This window comes from Silurus aristotelis (genome assembly GCF_946808225.1).
Source record: "Silurus aristotelis genome assembly, chromosome: 1".
NCBI classification, from domain to species: domain Eukaryota; kingdom Metazoa; phylum Chordata; class Actinopteri; order Siluriformes; family Siluridae; genus Silurus; species Silurus aristotelis.
Window position 1 is genome coordinate 15,899,027 of NC_139574.1, and position 21,084 is coordinate 15,920,110.

General features: G+C 37.1%; 1 protein-coding gene across 1 annotated transcript in view; it reads left to right on the forward strand.

The window, feature by feature from the left end:
* bckdhb (branched chain keto acid dehydrogenase E1 subunit beta) overlaps positions 1 to 21,084 on the forward strand; it is a 51,857-nt gene that overhangs the window by 3,697 nt on the left and 27,076 nt on the right. Inside the window, exons 3-8 of the mRNA XM_083547830.1 lie at positions 322 to 390; positions 2,582 to 2,715; positions 4,341 to 4,496; positions 5,917 to 6,025; positions 10,871 to 10,968; positions 11,626 to 11,736. Coding sequence (XP_083403956.1) covers positions 322 to 390; positions 2,582 to 2,715; positions 4,341 to 4,496; positions 5,917 to 6,025; positions 10,871 to 10,968; positions 11,626 to 11,736 — 677 coding nt within the window. The remainder of the gene's footprint in view (positions 1 to 321; positions 391 to 2,581; positions 2,716 to 4,340; positions 4,497 to 5,916; positions 6,026 to 10,870; positions 10,969 to 11,625; positions 11,737 to 21,084) is intronic.

Consider the following 21,084-nt stretch of genomic DNA (forward strand, 5'->3'; position numbering starts at 1 on the left):
TCCTGTAGGTGTCCAGTTAATTTGAAGTCAGAGATCTATAGCAGGCCACTCAAGATCCTCCACTGTAATCCATGTAAAACAGATCTTCATGGAGCTTGCCTTATTTATAGGGGTATTGTCATACTGGAGCAAGTTTGGGTCTCCTAGTTCAAGTGAAGGAAACTCTGTAACTTTGTGGTACAAGTTTGGGAAAGAACGACATGTGGCTGGAAAAATCAGGTGTCCCAATACTTTTTTTTTCTGTCTAGTGCTTGTGTGTTTTAATGATGACACGTTGTCAAATGTGAATTATCTTATAAGTGATTTCTCTGTGTGTTTAAGTCATTTTTGGGGAGGATGTGGCCTTCGGTGGGGTGTTTCGGTGCACAGTTGGCCTGAGGGACAAATATGGTGAGTACTTTTTTTATTTGTGATTTTGGTGTATCATGTTTTACCACAAGATGGCAGCACATTCTTGCTTTTGAGAGGCATTAGACCGTTTATATAAACACAGTCATTTCTAAATCTGATCGTTTTTTTAAAGTTCCTAACAAATAATTATGCAAATTAAAATCTTTACCCACAATCATGATATTTTTTAAATAACAATTGTCTTTAGGATTATGCAATGAGACATCATAACTAGATATTATAAATATTATACTAAATATTTAATATTTATATATATTATATATCTAGTTATATATAATATATATAAATATTAAATATTTAGTTATAGTCATAACGCTTTATAATAGAGACGTTATCTATCTATCTATCTATCTATCTATCTATCTATCTATCTATCTATCTATCTATCTATCTATCTATCTATCTATCTATCTATCTATCTATCTATCTATCTATCTATCTATCTATCTATCTAAGGCTAGAGACACTATGAATTTTATTTGTTAATTTTGTTACAATAGTCCAGATGAAAGACCACGACAAGCCCCTCATCACAAAAGAGGACCCAACTGTAATATAGTCAAAGGCGTATGTTTAACATTTGTGTGCCTTGTGTCTGTTTTGGATATTTTAATATCAATACAGCCTGTTTTGTTGTACTCTTTTCGGTCTGTTTTTTTTTTTTTTTTGTCATTTGTTTGCCACAAACATTTTCTAATCAACCTTATATTCATTCATGTCCATTATTTACTTATTCAGTTAGGAGAGTGAAGCAGCATTATACCTGACCTGACATATTATAATGTTTCTATTCATATACATAAAATGGCATTAATTAGAGACATCCCTGACCGAAGTTTTAGGTTGTATAAGTCAAGATTTGTGTGCTTAATCTTTTATACGTCTTTGATATTTATGGATCCAGTGATCCATCTATAGTAATGCAAAACATGGTGCATACCTTATTCATGATGATGTGAATAGAAATGAAAGTGAACGTTTTCCCTAATGTAGAAGTGCACTTCGGATTATTTGTGTGCTTATGCACTATTAACGTTAGCAGACTTGTTTACACCCATACGCACCTGTCCACATTTTTTACATTTGTATTCCCTATTAAATTAATCCTTATTTCAAACATTGATCCTTCATTTATAACCGTATCGGCTCCGACGTTAATGGCGATTTGATATTTCCTGCATGACCATGATTTTATTCACGTTGCCGGACAATCACGAGGTGATTCATGGATTGCTTAGCAACTTGCCGTTAAAATAAACACAAGTTGCGTCCCCTCGCTCGATCTCATCTCCCGTCCTCTCTCGCTCACTCTCTTTTGTTTTCATTGACGTCAGATGTGTTGACCTATTGCGAGGGATCATTATTTTCCGTGTCAGCTTGTTAGACGGGATGCACACACACACACACACACACACACACTTCTGAAAGTTACTCACGCTTATGCTGTCAACCTGGATTCCACATTTTGAGCTGTGATTTGTACTTCCGCCTTTCCACTTTAAAATCCCTCTCTGTGAAATCGATTGCACACGCCAGCCAGGAAACGTTATCAAATCAGGCATCATTTTCCTAAACGAAACCTACCTTCTGCTCAGCACTCCCTCATTTCCATACCTGTATGACAGATTTATTAATCTTTGTAATGGAATTTATGCTTTTTCATAAATGTCCTTATGTGCTGGTCTCTTTAAACTGTCTCTTCTGTGTGCCTTAAAATGACCATGTAATATATGGGCAGTATTATGTAACCTTATTTTTTTCCACCCCCAAATCAGTGTGTGATCATTTAAGTATGTGGGCCAAAACTAACAGGCAAATAGAATCGAAAAGCAGTTAGACCACTTTGGAAGGAATAAAAATAGACAATCCCTGACCATATCTCCAGTCTAATTTGTGTGGATTATCATTGGATTATGGGATAGACGAAGTAAAACACACCATGTTTTTGTGGTCATGGACGAGTCTTTCATTGAGGTTTACGTTGACCTTCTTTCAATTTATAACATGGCCAGGAAAGATGGTTTTCATTTGCATTTGTTCTGTGGAGTTTTATCCTCTGTCTTACAGTTTGTTATTAAAGCTGCCTTTCTAAAGCTTTATCAGAGGTTACTCATGAGTGTATTTTTGTGTGTGTGTGTGTGTGTTTCTTCTTCTTCTTTCTCCTTGTTAGGCAAAGACCGTGTTTTCAACACACCTCTGTGTGAGCAGGGCATTGTGGGATTTGGCATAGGAGCAGCTACTGCAGGGGCTACAGCCATTGCAGAAATTCAGTTTGCTGATTACATCTTTCCTGCTTTTGATCAGGTGGGTTTTCTAATTTCTTTCTTTCTTTCTTTCTTTCTTTCTTTCTTTCTTTCTTTCTTTCTTTCTTTCTTTCTTTCTTTCTTTCTTTCTTTATTTCTTTATTTCTTTATTTACTTTATGCATTAATATTGAAGTTGTTTAAAAAGCACCAATACATTTGAAGGGCCACCAGATTATTTATGAAACCTGAAAACTGTCAAAATATATTAAACAATATATTAAACAAATATCAGATTATAAGGACAAGAGAATATTTTCTACAAATAAAAAGCTAAAAAATGGTGGAAATTTTTAAAAGCTTGAAAAGCTTAGCTTGCAGTCTGACACTTCAGGCCCTTGAGTTAGCAAATGCAAAGCCAATTCAAGCTTGTAAAATAATTGTGCATTACACGAGATCTAAAGGTCAGCATCATCAATGCTTTCAAGGGTCGGGGAGCAGAAATTCATACTTTTATAGGTGGAATTAGTGGATCGTATCTGGGCTTCGAGGCAGCGCAGGGCAACATGAATTGCACCGAAGCAGAAGACTGCTGAGAGAGCACTGAAAGTTAAGCACAGAAAAATCAATGCTGTTTTTTACCATTTTATATTTCTATTTTTAACTCGAGACTTGGAATGGATAAACAAGTTCTTTTTTGTTCAATAAAACAGAAATAATCATAAATTTACCTGTTTGTAGAGGTTTTTGGACACTTAAAAAAACGGACATCATGGTTCCAGATGTTGTAACTTTGGTTTCCTTTGTACTATCAACACAAAACCTGACACAGTTACAGTTGAGATGTTTGCGAAAACCACGACTGTTCTTCCAAAGACCAGATTTAGTTTCTCCCTTATAAATATACAATGCCAAAGACAAAATCATCGCCGTTATTCTTTTAACTCTCTTATACTGAGAATCTTTTACTTTTGAGTTCTGCTAGGTTTGAATATTCTTTTATGTGCCATGCATTGTGAACATGCTGTACTCATGAACACATCTGACTCACTCGTTACAAGTTGGAAGATTTCAGCTTTCTGTGATATAAAACATGGAAATGCTGCACAGGATGCAGCTCAGGCGTGTTTTTGGTGACCGCTTTTTAGAGCCTTGCACATGGCATTAGTGATTCACCTTGCCAAGATGAATGAAGCATTAGCTGGCCGAGAGAAACATGCAGATTTTGTTCGCTTGATGTTTCGGTCCTGCATGTCCTCACTTTGCCGAAGATGGATGAGTTTTTCGTCTTTGTCAAGGCAACCAATGTTATAATGGGGGTTTGGGGGAGGGGGCAGGACAGGGGGCGGTATTTTAATACAGTGAAATCTGCTTCTGTGGAGAAAACGGAGCCCGCCTCGGAGTCATTTCTCCTCTCTGCACTCCATCATTTTTTTAAGTTTAGTACTAGCATGTTATTAATTTCCATTTATTAACATGTTAAATGTGCTTGAAGCAGTTTGAGAGGTATAGTCACCACCATACAATGTATTTAATGACAAAGAGAAAATGATTTTTAGGCTTCAGATTTACAATTCTGTCTTCTAAAGATGGCAGGTGACTGATATGTGCAAGGTTTCTTGTTTTCACATATAAACTCAATTTATTTACTAATCGTAACCCTGTATATTGTGTATACCGCTTAAAGATTGTGAACGAGGCTGCCAAGTACCGGTACCGTTCAGGGAACCATTACGACTGTGGAAACCTGACCATCCGAGCACCGTGGGGCTGCGTGGGTCACGGCTCCATTTACCATTCCCAGAGTCCTGAGGCCTTCTTTGCCCACAGCCCTGGCATTAAGGTGAGCTTTTACATATAATCCTGGTAAAACGTATATGACATGATGGAGAGATTAGTACAGTGGCTCAGAAAAGCATACCATAAGCAGGAGGAGTCACAATAAAACATGGGATTTAGTAGTTAAATACTGTAACATACAATTAATTGACTGCTTTCAATGAATGGCAATGGTGTAAATATTGTTTGTATATAAAACAATAGATTTGATCTGAACAGTCAGTCTGTAAGAAATCTGGCTTTAATTTTTAATCTGAAAAGGATTTCTGGTTTCATACTCAAGGTTTTTAAACCATTCCTGTCCAAGACCAGTGCATGAGGGCTAGTTTACAATTTTTCTTTTGTTTTGGTTTGTTTTTTGTCTTCACACTGATTTCACATGGTAAAATTTGGAATAATTTTTTTTTGTACTGTGCAATAGTTCTAAAAGCTAAAGGTTTTCCTGATGTGCCTCAACCAGAAGAAAAGTTGTAGCATTTTAAAGGCTATTTACACCCAATAGTGAAAAGGGTGAAAATATGAAAGTGTGTAATTGGAAACGAGCTGTCACTTTGATTATCAGCCTCATCCACGTCAGTCTCCACGTTTACCTCAGTCACCTGAGGTAAAATTCAGTCATGGCTTTTTTTTCTTTGTATTGACAATTTCAGTTTCAGTTAAATGTTTTTGACCCTTTTGTCAGCTCTTTGTACAGTGTGTGTAAGTGATTGCAGTGGCTGTCCAAGAGCATAGGCTGCTGGTTTCTGATTACAAACTGAAATGATTAGGCATGTGGCTATTTTGGTATGGCATGTACTTATCTTACAACTTGATCAAATCCTGTAGAAAGAACACTAAATCTAGCCATGTTTCAGACATCTAAACAAACTGTTGCTGACTCATGTTATTTGTGCACTCAAAAAGCCAAGACAAGATCGGAAAAAAAACCCAACAAAATTGTGGTAAAATATGTTTAAGGTTTTGATGCCCATAATTTTACCTCCCCCCTCAGATTTAGTCACATCCAGAGGGGTTTTGCTGGGCTGCCTCACCAATATCCATAATTAAAATTTGTCTTGTGAACGTTACTAATGCATCAGTGGTCTCAAATATGTGCGTCATGTATTTCAAAGTAACCTTCAGTTACTGTTCATCATCAGTTGAAGTGATTACCTACAGTTCAGAAGTGTCCACAAAATCAGACCGATGTTCCACTACTCACTGTACACAGTATAATGGCCTGAAGTCTCCAGCTCCGTCCTGTTCTTATACCACAGACAGTGTGGTAAACATGTTTTGTCATTCTGTGGTCTGAAAAGGTGGTTGAAAAGGATTACTCCAAATCACAATGAGGCTGGCACAGATGACTCAAAGCTTTTAGATTTGTCTTATTTTATTTATTTATTTATTAATTTTTACATATAAATTTTTTTTTTTTTTTTAAGGTGGTGGTGCCAAGAGGCCCAGTCCAAGCTAAAGGGCTGCTCCTGTCCTGCATTGCTGATAAGAACCCCTGCATTTTTTTTGAGCCCAAGATCCTTTACAGAGCAGCAGGTCAGTTCTATGCATCTCACTTCTCAGAAGTTTTCATCTTAAATCTGTTACCTTTCGAACATGCATTATTTTATACTTATTAGGGGTGCAGCTTTCGATTATTTAAGTAATCAAGTATTCCATCAATTATTCCATCGAGTAATCGGATAAGAAGTACTTTTTCTTTATTAATGAGCAATACTAAATCTACAAAAGAAAATTCAGCCTTAATATTTGTATGCTCAAATCTGATTGGTCAGACAATGTGTATTTTTTTTTTTTTTTTTTCCCCTTCGAGCAGCTGAGCTAGCTAAGTAGTTCTGATAATAAAATAAACAATAGGCTAAAATTTATTAGCTCTTTATTTATTTATTTATTTATTTATTTATTTATTTATTCATTTATTTATTTATTTTACAAGGTTTTGTTTGTATTGGAGCCCCTCATATACCAAAATCCATGTGGCAGATGCTTCACATAATCTCAAGCTAATAATATGATTTTAAATAGTGCTATTTAAAAAGAAAGTAGCATGAATGGATTGTAAGCACCTGAGGGTTTAGTTAAACTTTGTATTAATGATGAAAGTGACAGATAAAGTGCCTAATTCGCATACATGAGAGACTGATAAGGGACTGATGAACTGTTTGTTACAGCTATAATGTAGGTGCATGTATGATGCAGGAACAAACTTGTCTCTTAGACACCCCACAGCATTAAATATAACCACGAAGCATTAAACTGTAAGATTTGATTTGCCATTCATTAATAAATCAAATCTTTATTAGGAGTGGTGGCTCCAGCGGTTAAGGCGCTGGGTTGCCGATCGGAAGGTCTGGGGTTCAAGCCCCGGTATCGCCTGCTGCCACTCTTGGGCCCTTGAGCAAGGCCCTTAACCCTCTATGCTCCGGGGGTCCCTTACGAGGGAAATATCAAGGTCCGTGACGTCGGAGTGACGTGGGGCCGCCTTCCCGTGGGCTCACCACCTGCAGGAGGGACCGTAAAGGACGGTGCTGTGAGGATTGGGCAGCAGTCGAAGGCGGGGGCCTGCTTAGACTGCTGCCCCCGTGACCCGAATTACGGATAAGCGGGAGAAAATGGATGGATGGATGGAATAATAAATCAAACATTTTTGCTGTGGTATAAGCTGAATAACACCCCAGGCTGATGTGCAAAAATAATGCATTTGGGTGTTAATTTTCATGTTACACAGTGGTCTGGAATGTAAACAAAGTAAACAGGGTGGATTCAATCAGGGTGACATTGTGTTTGTTTATATTTGTTAACAGGGAGCCTCGAAAATGTTTTGTGTCATCATTTTGACTATTTAACACTTTGTTATCATGTTAGAATGGGAAAAATGCAGCGGATTTATGCCGTGGAAGGAAAAGACAAACGGAATGTCACCACTTTCAGAACCCCCGAATACATTTTTAGTATTCGATTTATTGCCCTTGTTGCAAACGTATGTCTTAAATTCAGCATGGAAAGTTGCTAATGAGCAGTGTGAAGCATGTATTTGTCACCAGTTTCCAGGAGGAAATGGAAATGCAATAAACCACTAAAAATGTGGTATTATTTTCAACCTGAAAGTTTTCTAAGCTTCTGTTGTGTTAGTAAGATATAGTCATCAGTAAATCATAATGGTTTTAGGTTTTTTCTTTTTTTTAAAAATCAGAATTGTAAATGTTTTACTAAAACCAAGACATTACTACTTGCAGTATGGCAAAACTATATTGGCTAAGAGTTTGCACAGATTGTTTGGGTTTAAGAACGCATTACTGTGTGTAAGCATGCCAGTGATTGTGGCAGTCCCCAGTGTGCTCCTCAATTTGTTTTCCACTGTTGGAAGGTTGACTAGATGGCAGTACTTGGCATGATTATTGGTACATAAAGTACAACACGATGCCTCATTACAGTAATCTGCTTGTGTGCCTGGAAAAGGATAAAAGTAATGACGGACATCTTTGGATATTAGCTCCTCCGTCTACATATTAAATCTATTGAGGTTTAAGCTTTGAATATTTTGTGTTCAAGAGAAATGGTGGAAATGCTCATATACATTCAGAGCATTAAAACCTTATGTTCTCTCCTTAAAGCTATGCACATTTTTCGCTTTGAAGCTATGAAGGAATAGGTTGGAAATTCATGCATGAAATTCTTTTAGATGGTCTATAATTAGTAATCAGCAGCCTGAAGAATGTTTTGTACCACTGAGTCTGAAAGCACATTCGAATGTAAAAAAGGTTTGTTTATTGTTTAATAGCTAAAAAAAAACAACACAATCTGTTCTTTTATAGTGGAAATTGACTTTTTTTGTTGTGATCCAAGCCGGCTATACAAGTTTGAGGGATACAAAGTATGTAAACGATACCTGCTGTCCTAGCAATCACATTGTAACACAAGAAACTGTGTCCTATTTGCTTATAGATATTCAGCACCTTACTTTTCCAAAAAACCAAAACATCAGGACTTGTGCATGTTGAAAAGCTAGTGATTAACTGGAAAACTAATAATACTTTTATGAAAATAAGGTTTCATTTAATCTGAAATGATTTATAACACCCTTGTTGCACAGTTAAAGTGACTAATTCAATCTGGATATCTACAAAAAAAATCGCTTCTGTTTATGCATCACAGTCCCCTTTGAGGACCTTTGAGAAGGGGTTGTTGATGTGTAAGTGATCTCTTCTGATCAGTCTTATAGAATTCGGTTGGCATCATTCATTCATGGCTGGAATTCCCATGACACCCAAAATGTTGACTCTCTGACTAATTGAGTGCACTTAAATATAAATAAAGTGCGCTGAATTTATGCTTAAATGCTAACGTTACGATCTGTTGGTCAGAGATGAGAAGTGGCCAGTTTTCCCTCCATTAGCACATTTAATTTAATGAAGTGAAATACAGACCCTGAATAACTGCTTTTAACGTATCTTTTTACCTGCAATACCGTAAAAGCCGCAACGATTGCATTATGTAAAATACCAAGCGAGTAGAAGAGTGCCTTTTGTTCTGGTTTATCCAGACATTTAGGTCGGCAAGACACTGTTTCTATTGTGTACGTGAATCACACTTCAAAAAAAGCAGACCTTCTCCTCCCCGTTCACAAAGTCGACTGTACGCTACAACTCTTACCTTTCCACCTTCAATTTTCTTAATCACAGCTATCATGTGCCATTTAGGATTTTGTACTTGATCTCTGATGGTGAATTATCTTCACAGTTAAATGATGTGTAATTACAGACCTTTTTCCCCCATTCTTTTTGTTAAGGCGTCATTTCAACTTATTGGCTCATTTGATCTACTTTCCTACTTCACAGTCTCCCGGGCTGTTGTGGCAATACGGATTTAAACAAATAACATGGTTCGCAAATGGAGAGAAATGACACATTGTCTGCAAAGACTTGTGTTTTTAGAAACGGGTGCCAGGCGTTATACAGACGCTTGCCACTTTTACGAACTTTCACTTCGCGAACTTTCGCGGATACGAACAAACCTGTCCTCAAAGTGAAAAAGTCAGTCGCAAAAAATTCAAAACGGAGGAGACGTAACGAGAGAATTGTTTTCTAATAATTTGTATTACTTAATACAAAATATTGTATACAGTATGTTTTGTTTATTTAATAGAATTTGTAGCTCTTACATCATTAGGAGATATGCGTATAATAAAGAACACTAACAACTCACGAACAAATTCACGGAACGAACGGTCGTTCGGATCGTAACTCGTTCGGAGGGCGGGGAGCGTCTGTATTTCGTATTCATGCAGTGTGTGTGTAGATATTAATTTACGAGTTTGTTCTTTAATATAAATTTTTATTTATTAGAACATTTTGGACAGCATTTGGTACACAATGCCAAACCTTTTGAATTCATGTTTCGCAAACACACTTGGGCTCATTGTTTTGAACGTCACAAAGCATAACATCTGGTGGTGGGAAACAGATTCGTCGAGCCAGGCTTGTCAGCCCATAAATTGATTTAGTATCGCAGCAGCCAAAATCGAATCCCTTTTTTGAAGACATTTAAAGGTGTCCGTTGTCATGCGTCATTGGAAATGTTGAAACTTGCTTTTGGCATAGTATTTGCTGCTTCAAGAAAGGAAATTGAGGCATCAGTTGGCTAACCATGGAGACTAGAGGTCATACTATTACTCCAGTAGCCAACCACATCATTACTTGATTCCTGCAGATCTGCAATTCGCTGAGTGAAGTAATGAGGGGAAAAAAAAACTAATTTAAAAATGGGATTGAAATATTGATAGTATTTTTTTAGGCTTAATTTTTCTGGAAAGGTGGCTGTTTTAGATTTTCATTTTTCATTATTAGGTAGCAAAATGGGACAATTTTCTTAAAAAATATTGAAGAACTGGGAAAAACAAACGGTTCAAAGAAATATTTTTGTTGGCTTTTTATTTCTTAAACATTATACAAAAATAAAGGCGTTCATTTGTTTTCAAAAAGGATGAATTTCTGGTTTAGTCCTACTTTTAGTCAATACATTTATCTCTCTATATTTTTCTGCCTCCTCTGGTTAGAGACATTGTGGCAAAGCTTAATAACAGGATCGAGGACATTTCTACACTCTCAATGACTGATGAAGACTCTAGACAATGTGTGATTAATTGTCCAGACAATTTGGAGTGGTAGTGTATTGGCCACACACACACGCACAGTTTCCAACTGTCCTGTAATCTGTCATTTAAAGAGAAATTTTGGAACCCATTTATTAATTTATTTAATTATTATTTATTTTAACCTCAGTAAAAACAGACTACAAGGTGATTCTGATAATGGGATATGTGAGCAGGAAAGCTGGTGTTTTCTTTCTGTATCTTAAGCTTTTTTTTTTTCTTTTGCCCAGTGGAGCAAGTACCGACAGAAGCATACCATCTCCCCCTCTCTCAGGCTGATATAGTGCAGGAGGGAAGTGACCTCACCATGGTTGCCTGGGGAACACAGGTAGGTCACAGAAAGGCAAAATTGTGCACATTCATAGAATTGGCCACAACTGACACATGTGGTGAGGTGCAGCAGTCTGAATAGATTCTAATTTATCCAGTGTGTTTCGTGACATTTACAAACAAAACGCCGAGCCGCGGATTAAAACGATTTCTGTCATAAAGCTTAGCTGGCTTGCAAGGTGCACTGACCTCCTGCTTCTGTGTAAATACACTACTGCAGCTTTGCTGGTGAACATTTGATTGTTTTTCCTCTTATCTCTCCTATTGGCAGAAAAGGATTGGACTATTATTTTAAAACCTCTGTGTGGATCCAAAACTGTTCAGTGGCTTTATTCAGCGTGCTGGATAGTTTTTCTCATACTAAAAAAAAGCACAGCGCTGTCAGGGGCCAGAATTGATTTGGGGAAACTGTCTTGGTTCAGTCCAGTCGTTTGATTTTAAACATGCTTTTGACATCGTGAAAATCAGGGCTTGTTGCAGAACTTGGATTGCTCCCCTATGCAATAGGTTAATCATCAATGGTTCTTATAGTTACTACCATTTGTTGTTTTGGCATAGTATGATTTGCACATTAAACGTGTTCTTTATAACACTGGGTGGGAAATGCAGGTCTAAGATTTACTGACCGACTGATACCGTTTCTTCTGTTTTACAGGTTCATGTATTGAAGGAAGTGGCTAACATGGCACAGGACAAGCTCGGTTTGTCTTGTGAGCTCATTGACCTGCAGACAATTTTGCCATGGGACATAGAGACTGTATGCAAGGTAGGCCAGACAGATAGATCAACACAACCACACACACACACACACACACACACACACACACAAGTACATGCTTACATGCTCTCCCCCATATGAAAACAAGAACAATTTAATACAAGAATTTCCAGCTTGCATTTAACTTAATATGAAATAACAGATGCTGTCATAACAAACATATAAAAGATGCATAATATATAGCTTTTATTTTAAGATCAAATCTCAAGATTTTCTTTGGATTCTCCTAAGGATGACCACATCTGTTTTCCTCACACTTCAGCTGTAGTCCACAAAATAAAACGTTCATAATCTTTGTGAAAGTTTATATACGAGTAATGCACAGAGTAAAAAGCATACTCACAGATCATGTACCATCACACACCAATTTATGATTTCCCACTCTGCATTACTGTATTTATATGCACAAGCATATCACAGCTACAGCCGTGTCCAACTTCATTTTGCATTTTAAAGGCCCGGGTGGATGTGAGGTTGTCTCCAATACTTTCTTTCTTGTTTTCAGTTCAATCCAAGCACTATGGAAAATGTCAGTCAAACCCTGTTTTTATTTAAAAATTGGTCATTTTATCATGAACATTTGGAGACATGACTTGTTTTTGAAACTCTATATTATTGCCAGATTTATTCTTAACTAACAGTTATGCAGGGTTTATACAATGATTTCTCTTTATGTCTTTGTCAGTGTTTTGTTTTTCTCAATTTCTTTGCCTGTTATATGTTAATATAAATACAGGCTGGGGACTGGGCAATGCGGTATAACTTTTTTTTATTGGTTTAGACAGATCTTCTGTTATTAGGAGCTAACAGGACGAAACTTAAATTGTCTGTAAGGAGAACATTGGTAAGAATGAACTCGTGAGAAAACAAGAGAACCATTTCTTTTTTTCTTAGCCCACACATGCATTTTGTATCCAGATGTGCGTTAAGGTAATGGTGTTAGGGGGGGGAAAAAAACGGGAGCGTGCGAACAATTTCAGAAACTGGCTTTATCTATAAATGTTATTGGCTGAAGGATGGAGATACAAAGATTCATTCTCGCAATGCTCTTTGTATAAACAGACATGGCTCATGGCCATTTTTTGCTGAAGATATTACTGTATATATTGGAATTTTCATGTGTGAACTATGCTGAGAAAGGCTGTGGTGAGACTCATTATCTTTTAATTTTTTTTTTCTTTTGTATTAGTTTCGGAATCTGGGCAATTTCAAGCATCAAAATCAACGGTCACTTCTACATATGTTAGTTGGCCAGTTTGCAATTCTGTGCAGACGGTTGAACTAAACGACCTGGCTAGAGTTCATTAGTTGTACCATTTTAAGAACTAGTTGCAGATGTTAGAACAGAATTGGGTCCAACTGACTGCAAGCTCAGAATGATTCAGCCGCTGCTCATACGTTCTGTTTGGTGTCCTCTGCATGTATGGAGGCGTGGGTTTCGTCTATGCAGCAGCATCCCACTTATTAAAGCATGAGTGCATTGGAACATGTTGTTTCTGGTTTCCTGTTGCTTTCTCTGGATGATGTACAGGACTGGTATTCACTAAGATTGTAATCTTTGCAAACACGTCATTTATTGACAAAAGGAATCAGCTGAAATTGCAGTAAAACAAACTAAAAAAAAAAACAAACAAAAAAAAAAAAATCCCTTTTTCCGCCTTTCTGGTGTCTGGAACTGCACTGTAAATATAATAGTCATTCATTTACGGGATAAACAAAATGGCCAGTTTTTTCCTGCCAGACCGGCAGTCTAGATGGCATGAAGTGGAAATTTTATTAAATTTTTCTTTCTTATTTATTTTTTTATTCACTACTGACAGCAGGCTGCAGTGGGTAGCTTTGGTGCTTCACAGCACCAGGGCCCTGGGTTTAGTCCTGAAATTGGGTTACTGCAAGTGTTTCCGCTTGGTTCTCCAACTTTCCTCCCATGCTCAACAAGTTAAAATGCCTCTCGGTATGTTCAAGTGTCCATAGTGTACTGTGATAGACTGGTGTTCCATCTGGGTAGATTTCTTTCCTGTCTTACTGGCATTGGCTCTGGATACACCTGAACCTGACCAGGATAATGCGCTTATTGAAGATGACTGAATGAACGAACCACTGACTGAAACATAATAGCTAGCGTGTTGAAGGACACAAGGAACCAGCAGCCAGCAAAGAGGCAGTAGACGTCCTCCTTTTTTTTATTCAAGAATTTCTTTTTTTCTTTTTTTTTTACAATTCCAAAGCACTGAGGTACTAAGCATTGAGTTAGTTAATTTGAGGTTATGGAGTGTCATGTATCAAAATCCTGTAGTTCATATAGTCATGTAAAGTTGAAGACTTCTTATAGTACTTGAATTGTAGTGACTTGCTCATTCACTTCAGATTCAAAGAATACATTTTACTCTTTGTATGCCTTAGACAAATTTTTTGCATTCACATGTTTAGGTTAAAATACATTTTCACAGTGGGGATGAAGTTAATGCTGCTCCATGCTTATGTTTAAAGTTTCCTTGCTTAAAATGGTGCAAGAATTTTTAAGTACATTGCTTAGCGGCTTTCCGCTTAACTAATTTCAAACATAGGCCAAAAACGTCATGCAGGGAGTGATATTTTGCATCTGTGCCATTTTTAAGCTTTTAATTTAAAATCTTAAAACCTTTACAAATATTAGTGCAGTTGTGTGCGGCAAAATTATTGGCGCGTTTACAATTAATATTCGGTGTATAATAAAGTCTTCTCTGGAAAGAATAACAGCACTGTGCCTCTTCCTGTAATGTTAGACAGAAATTGTAAAGATATTGGACTGCCTTCCCTGCAAAGCATTTCCAGCTTCTTTTTATTCTTAGTTTTGCACATGTGGACTGCACTCTTCAATTCCACCACAGGTTTTAAGGGGTTCAAATCTAGAGGCTCAGACTGTCATTATAAAACCTTGATTTTGTGTTCCCATAACCATCTTAGTGCTTATTTAGATGTTCGATTGTTGTTATTATCTTGTTGAAATATCCACGTATGACCAAGTGTTAACCTCCTTTCAATGTAGTATGTCTTCTGTGGATACAGTATGGAAATGTGATGTCTCGTGTGGTTGAACTTGGCTCTGTGTTGTATTGTCTTTGGGCTGTGAGTATGTCATTGTTGTGTATAGTCCTTACATAGAAGTCCTTTTATTTTTGTTTTTTTTGTGCACATGACAATACAGTGAATTGACTGTCTGAGTCAGCCAGGCTTGATTTGTGATTGAAGCATTATGTTTAATAGATATGTTTTCATGCAGTTTCTTTTTATTTCCCTGAAGGGTACTGTCAAACATGGAGCCTATAATCAAATGGCTTCTACTTAACCTGATACCAGTATCCACATTCAAAAACTGCTGCTCCCTTATGCTCCTCTTTGGAGGTCTGCATTAGCAGCAATAGGGACCTCCTCAGTTATAATATGAACATGTGCATAGTAATACACTGGGTGACCTTTGTTAGTTAAGCAATTATTAGTTTTCATTTTATAACTTATTGTAATACGATTTATAGTTTCTGTTAATAAGTTAATGTACATATTCATCACCTATAGCCTTGGGGTTTTATTTATTTATACTGCACATATTCTGCCTGTTAACTTTACCCAAACTCCTATTTGGATGTCTGGTAGATCCCAAACTGCTTTTTAAAGAATCTGTTAGTGCAATAAGCGGTCCGTCTGTCTATCTATATCTATGTCTCTCTGGCCTTTTATCTGTCTATCTATTCATTATTCTATCCATTGAAAGTGTTTCTGTGTGGTGAAATCTTCTATGCAGTTATTTGATCTGTTATTACTGTCTGTCTATTAGTTTTGTTGGGGGGTGACGTTTCCTGTACAGTATGAAGGCCAGCTGGCAGTCAGACTTGGAAGAGCTCTGGTCTTGCTACAGAGGGAGTCTGGATTCCATCTTTAGGCTGCTCTCTTTTTTTTTTTTTTCTTTTTTTTTGTTAGTCACACCAATAAAGTAGCTCTTCCATTACCTTCTTTGCCTGGTGAACCTGATCAAGATGATGAAAGCTTTGCTTTTCTGTTGAATGTTAAAAAAGTTGCAACAAATCGCAGCTGAATCGTTGCCGAAACTTGGACTTGGACTTTATTTCTGTTCTGGTTCGTTCTAATTGTTGATCTACAACATCCTTTCTGTGAATTTAACTTTTTTTTTTTTTTTGCAATAGATTACTGTTTCTGAAACAAGAAAGTTGTTTTTCTATGTTTGTTTAAATATAGAATTTAAAATATTTGATAGTTCTTATTAGAGTGTGTGAGAGGAGGACATCTGAGCTTATTGAATGCATAGATGCAATTTATTCGGCTGGGTGTGTCAGATAAAGAAGAGACGCATGATTTTAAAACCTCACTTTGGAACATGCTGTGGTATGCGTGTGTGATTTGTGGCTTCTCCATCTCCAGTATGATGGATGCATTGAAGACAAGAGTGGAATACTGGGAAGAAAAGGGATGAATGGTATGTATCTGTGTGTGTTTATGTCCCCTGGAGTTGTGATTCTAGGAATAGAGGCAGCTGAACATGTGCCAGGTCCACTTAGGTGTCTTCGCTCCGTTTACACAAAGCTTGCCTTATCAATCTCTCTGCCTCATTTACTAAATGTCCATGCACTGTGATGCACATCTTATTTAAAAGAGCTCTGAGTTCAGACCTGTTTATTTGACAGGAAGCCAGGTGGCAGTAATATGAAACCATATTAAAAGGCAGGGCAATACTTTAATGACAGGCTTGGAGTTCTTGCATGGGGGTGCGAGTAAAAACCCAAATTAAATAGAAGTCTTTTTTCACTCGGATAGTGACAATTCACACAAGACCATCTGTTATATAATTTGAAGGGAAGCGCCTTTTGATCCTTTCCATTGGTATTAGAAGTGCTTCACACTTTATATAAGCTCTGCACTGGCTGGACAGAATGGAAACCGATTGTTCGCCAAGGTTCCCCTATTACGCAGTAGACAGTCGCCACACCGCACTGCAACAGTCCCAAGTGTTTTTATTTTTTCATTTTTTTTATGTTATAACTGTGTGCTTATGTAACGTCTCCATATCTGCAAAGCACATATCAGCATAATCAAACCAGATATGCTTATGGAAGAACAAATAAGTACAAAGCACTGCTAATGCAAAGGTCAAGGGTATTTTCTTTTATGTATTCAGTATTTTTTAAGGTTTATTTTTATTTTACCTGCCTCATAATAATAAAGATGTGAAGACATCTTTTGGTAAAAGAAGATTTCATTTTCAGCAGTTTTTATATGTAAACAGTCTAACAGTAAAGAGACTAATATGAATGTATGCAGAAGGTGGTTGTTGTGACTTGACTAGTTGACTAGCTAGTGTGTGTTTTTTCAGGGGTTATATAAGAGAAAAGATTTTGCCAGGTAACGGACACCAGGTTTGGTATCCGTAAGATGTAAGTACGTTTTCTTATTTTCTTAGATGGATCTGTATCATACAGGGTGGTTCAAAAAAGAACGCATGTTTTTCAAAAAAAGTGTAATTTTGTTGATTTTTAATATAAAAACTTATTAACACCAAAACAATCTGTAATAAATGCAGTTTTGATAGGTATACGTCCCCTTCCCAACTACTACCCATTTCAAAAACATGCGTCCTTTTGCACCACCTTGTATAGAAGGATAAAGCGTAATTTTCAGAAGTACTATGGACGAGCTCCTTCTGCTACATATATTACACGCTTTGCAGCCAGTCTGGGTCTCTGGAAGGTCATGTTGAAGCAGCTTTAAACCAGGTTGTGTCCTTTTGTTTATATGGAAGCTCTCTGTCCTCTTTGTCAACTTCACTTTTGCGCTCTGTGTTTTTAGGGTAGTTGTTTAACATCAATATTAATTTGCTAGTTTCTGTTGAAAAAAAAAAAAAAAAAAAACATGACAAAGGAGACAAGACAGATGTTGTACTGCAGAATAAATTGAAAAGATTTTCTGCAGGTAGGTGGAGAAATTGGGGGCAGATACAAATCTGATGTCTTAATTATTTATTATTAGTTAGTCAAGTGTATTACTGCATATGATGCACCAATACATAAAAGGGTACTCAATTTGTCAATCATAAAATGCAATAAAACAAAATAGGGTGTTAAGTTTTGAAAAGTCGTTTAGCCACATTCTAATATGAGGCTCACAAAGATGATAAAACTCTGCTGAAACTCTGGAGGAAGTTATTTAATTGTGTTTATGTATTCTGTGTCAGTCCTTATTTTATGATGTCAGTATGAAGACAGTTTTATTTTTCCTTCTTAGTTTGCAGCAAACAGTGAACATTTGCAGCTGGAATATTCGAGCGTTTCATTTCCAGACAAGAGTCATCAGTCTGAGTCTAGATACATATATTTTTCTCCAAACAAAGTAAACAAATCTGGTTTCAACTTGAGCAATTTCAGGATTTTTGAATTATACTTATTTATAGCCCACCCATGCTGGTCTTTTCATTTGTCTGATGGTGTATTCTGGAGGATTTTTCAACATGAAGGGATGCTTAAATGGTGATTAGATATGAATGTCCAGTCTGATTTCCTGATCCAGAAAAAACGTTGTGTATTGCAACCAAGTTGATAATACATGTTACCAAATTGGGAAACCCCCCCCCCCCCTTTCTCTCTCTAAATTTTTTTTTAAACCTTTTTTTTTGTTTTTTAAATTGCTTTAAACATCACAGCAAGACCATTTGTTTTTAATCACTTTCGTATGTCTGACTAAAGTTTAAGAGAACAGTCTGCTATTTTATTAATTTTTTGCACTGGGAAGTGATATTAATAAATGTACCATGACATATGATCTGATGTTTGGTCTAGTGCCGGCCTCTTTGAACACTAACAACTGTAGCAACAATGATTTAAGATTTTCCTTTAACCCTGACTTTCCTATAACAGCTAACATGGTTATCATGTTCAATTTGATGAGTTAGCATTGCTTTTGTCTGCTGTCTTGCAGCAAGTTTTAATTAAGTGTTTAAAAAATAATTCCACAAAAGGACATCGTAAGACATTTGCCACAAAGCTGCCCTACATGTACATCATAATTATGTATTGGCCAACCAATATATCGGAAGTACAGAAATCCAAACATTATAAGGGACTCACAGATTTTCTTTTTACAACTATAATGTAAGATTTTCTCTTAATTATCCATCATGTTCATTTTTACTTAATGTAGTAACGAAGAAACAGAGCTGCTAGGATTAAGTCTATATTTGCAACAGACGGTCTTTGCTGTCTTCGGCCGGTTGCTTCCTAAAGTTGCTGAAAACCTCAGAAGAACATGGCAAAAGTTTTATTTTAGCTTGATTTTTTTTCCCCCTTCTCATATATGAATTCATGCATATAATTACTTTATTAATGCTGTGGACTGAGTGCTGAACTAGGGGTACATGCCTGTTGGTCAAACTCTCATAACACTTGCGTTATTTTGTGGCATTGTTTTACTGGTTATCTCAGTGGAAAATTACTCATGGTTGTTTTTTAGTGGTAAATCCAGGCATCATGTCCCCTCTTGGGCTGAAAAGTAACCTGACACTTGGGCTGAAAATATTGCAATAAGTGTGTGTGTTTTTTTTTTATGTGGTTAAATGTGGTTCACACACACAATTCTATATCCCAACTAAGACCTGCTTAGTGAATCCTAAGAGCCTTGTGGTTTGTTTTGAAAGGGTGTCTTGCCACTAGAAGTGAAAAAGCAGACAGTCTGACTTCACAAGAGGTCAGTCATAAGCTCCCAAACAAGCAAAGTGCTGTACCACATGGGCTGATGCAAGAAAACCATATTAACCGGTCACATTTTTTAGTTTACTTGACAGGTTGTACACAAGTCTATTGAATATATGTTTGGCAGGTAAAGTTGTTGCTCTATAAAGTTGTATTTTGCACATAGATATCTATCAGTTCACTGATTTGAATAGTACTGGCACAAAAAATAAATAAATAAATTTTTTATATATATATATATATATATATATATATATATATATATATATATATATATATATATATATATATATATATATATATAAAATATAAAATAAGACAATGGGTAAACTGTAAATATAAACAATGCAATGATTTGCAAATCTCAAACGAATTTTAATTAAAATAGAACATAGAAAACATATCAAATGTTTAAACTGAGGAAATGTTACAATTTTAAAGAAATACACCAAACAGGCAAAACATTATGACCACCTGCCTAACATTGTTTGGTTCTCTTTTGCTGCTAAAACAGTCCTGACCTGTCGAGCACTAACAGCATTAACTTGTCCAGCAGTTTGAGCTACAGTAGCTCGTCTGTTGGATCGGACCACAAACAGGCCAGCCTTCGCCCCAACGTGCAATAAAATGAGCCTTGGCTGCCCATAACCCTGTCACTGGTTCACCACATCAGGTTGGATGGGGGAGCGTCGGTGCACAGATATTTTCATGTTTTCCAGAGATAATCAATCAGGTTCAAGTCTGGGCTCTGGCTGGGCCACTGAAGACATTTACCGAGTCGTCCTGTAGCCACTTCTTTGATATCTTGGCTGTGTGCTTAGGGTCGTTGAGCTGTTGGAAGATGAACAGTCACCCCAGTCTGGGGTCAAGATCTCTCGAGCAGGTTTTTATCATGGATGTCTTTTTACATTGCGCATTCATCTTTCCCTCGATCCTGACTAGTCTCCCAGTTCCTTACACTGAAAAGCATCCCCATAGCATGATGTTGCCACCACCATGCTTCACTGTATGGGTTGTATTGGCCAGGTAATGAGCAATGCCTGGTTTCCTCCAGACATGACTCTTGACAATCAGGCCTAAGTATTTAATATTTTTTTTCCATTAGACCAGAGAATTTATTTTCTCATGGGCCAAGAGTCCTTCAGGTGCTTTTTGGCAAACTCCAGACATGCTGTCATGTGCCTTTTACTGAGAAGTGGCTTCCGTCTTTTGACTCAACCATACAGGCCTGATTGGTGGAGCGCTGCAGAGATGGTTGTTCTGGATGGTTCTGCTCTATCCACAGAGAAATGCTGGAACTCTTTGAGTGACCATTGGGTTCTTGGTCACCTGCTTGACCAAGGCCCTCGGTTTAGCAGGGTGGCCCACTCTAGGAAGAGTCCTGGTGGTTCCATCCATTTACGGTTGATTTAACCACAGTCATCGGGACCTTCAATGCTGCAGAAATGTTTCTGTACCCTTCCCCAGAGCTGTGCCTTAATACAATCCTGTCTTGGAGGTCTACAAACTATTCTTTGTACTTCATGGCTTGGTTTGTGCTCTGACATGCACTGTTAACTGTGGGACCTTTTTATATAAGGTGTGTGCCGTCCAATAATCTGAA